This window comes from Papilio xuthus, unplaced genomic scaffold, assembly GCF_000836235.2.
Source record: "Papilio xuthus unplaced genomic scaffold, Pxut_1.1 DF827949.1, whole genome shotgun sequence".
NCBI classification, from domain to species: Eukaryota; Metazoa; Arthropoda; class Insecta; order Lepidoptera; family Papilionidae; genus Papilio; species Papilio xuthus.
Genome location: NW_013530700.1, coordinates 1 through 1,874, shown reverse-complemented (window position 1 = coordinate 1,874; position 1,874 = coordinate 1). Strand labels below are relative to the sequence as shown.

The 1,874-nt window shown below is 42.8% G+C and overlaps 1 protein-coding gene across 1 annotated transcript; it reads left to right on the top strand.

Annotated features, from left to right (window-relative positions):
* The first annotated feature begins 299 nt into the window (after positions 1-299).
* On the top strand, positions 300-1,296 carry LOC106114939 (uncharacterized). The gene is made up of 3 exons (XM_013308266.1): positions 300-496; positions 579-730; positions 957-1,296. Exons 1-3 carry the CDS (start codon positions 346-348, stop codon positions 1,239-1,241), a joined length of 588 nt encoding a protein of 195 aa, XP_013163720.1. The 5' UTR covers positions 300-345; the 3' UTR covers positions 1,242-1,296.
* Positions 1,297-1,874: the final 578 nt, after the last annotated feature.

The following is a 1,874-nucleotide window of genomic DNA, read 5'->3' as shown; positions in this document are numbered from 1 at the left end:
TTTTTTTTTTTTTTTTTCTCTTTCGCGCGGACGAAGTCGCTTGCACCCGCTAGTACTTTATAAAGCAGAGGCTTACATTTTCCACAAAATCTAGTTATTTTTTTTTTAGATACATACATACAAGCTTTCAGGATATTGGGCTTAAGAAAATGTAACATTAAATGTACAATGTGAGCCTTGTATAATAGCAGTATCAGCAGTAGCCATGTAAAGTGTATCAAGCTATAAAATGTAGAGAAATTACATAAAGTTTAAACAACATAATAACGGCTTGACTACGCCTGTTGCATTTCAGACGGGGTAAAGACGCGTGTCTCGACAGCGTCCACTGCGTCAGACGAATTGATGGTGGTGCTCGGGGGGCGCGAGCCGCGGGTGCAGTGCGAGGCGCGCGAGGTGCCCGCCGGCGACGGTACCACCAACCTCACCGCCTCTGTGACATTCGTCAAAGATACGCAGACCACAACAACGTCGGCTCCGAAAGAGCCCGACACCGGTAACATGGCTGACTCTTACAAATGAAAGCTAGCGATCTGAAGAACACTTTTTTTTTTTAAGGTAGTATTTTGTTGTGTCAGAGGACAAGGGCGTGGCCAGCAGCGTGGCGGCGGCGCTGGCTCAGCGCGCGGTGTTGTACGCGGGCGGCGCCGCGGTGCTGCTCGTGCTTGCCGTCGCATTCCTTCTCGCCACATATTTCTGTAAGCGGAGCTCGGACAAGCGACTCTTAGAGGTATTTCTAAAATATAAATATTTCTCACGGTAACTATACATACATTTAAAGAATTTCAATATTATTGAATTGGAGGGTTTTTTTTTTTTTTTCAGAACAACCGTCCTTATATCCACAATGTAATAAGTACATAGTTGAGTAAAGGCATTGAGCCATCAAAAACAAAACCTATCAGAAATGCCAAGTCTCTAGTATAATTTTATTTATTCAAAGTTTTAAAATGCAGTTTGAGCTGGACACGGGAGAGTCGGAGGCGGCCGTGTACGCGTCGCCCCGAGACGATGTGCGCGGTCACCCCGCGCCGCCCGCTGTCTATACCGAGCCATTCAGAGAGACTGGCGCCAACCTGATGTACTCTACGCCTATTCCTAAATGTGAGAGAACAGCATTGAAGACAGAAATGGGTCGCGATGAGAATGGATCGTATTATGAATATGTGAGGCAGGTGAAACAGGTGAAGCCGAGAAGCTGCAATGCTCGCTATGTAAACGGCCTTAACAGCAATAGTTAAAAGAACGTCCATTAAACAAATAAACTAAATTGTCACCACAAGGAAGAGTGAATTATATTATAATTATAAGACTAATGAGGTAAAAAAAAAAAAAAAAAAAAATTAGTTAATAATAATAAATAATGCTACGAAAAATTAACATTTCTTTATTTGTAATAAAAAAAAAAAAAAAAGAAGAAGAACAATCATGTGATTTTAGTAACGTATATAATATCACAACAATCCCAAAGATGTAAAGAAATATGTAATTGCAAACTATAAACGTGTTTTATTGAAAACCGCAGTCCCACAGCACAGCACAACTGCAGGAGGACAAGATAAGCGAATCCGCCAATGGAGCATAAAAAAGTCCGCGGACTTAAAAGGCAACACACCGGCTCGCTGGCTCGCTCTGTATGCTTGAAATTCAAACTTCGCAGTTATATTATATATTTTAGTAGTATATATATATATATATATATATATTTTTTTTTGCGAATGTTTATGCACTTCGCCGTCCGTGCTGCGGGGGCAGCAGGGACGGTTTCGTGTGGGACTCCCGGCCTGGGAACAAAACCGGACTACCCAGTAAACCCCGCGGTGTTCTCCTACGCCCAACCGGACCGTGGCATCTACGTTAGTTTATCCACGGCC

Coding starts and splice junctions, on each gene's coding strand:
- LOC106114939 (XM_013308266.1), top strand. CDS start 346: ATGGTGGTGCTCGGGGGGCGCGAGCCGCGGGTGCAGTGCGAGGCGCGC. Junction 497..578: donor TCCGAAAGAGCCCGACACCG/GTAACATGGCTG, acceptor TTGTTGTGTCAG/AGGACAAGGGCGTGGCCAGC. Junction 731..956: donor CGGACAAGCGACTCTTAGAG/GTATTTCTAAAA, acceptor TTTAAAATGCAG/TTTGAGCTGGACACGGGAGA.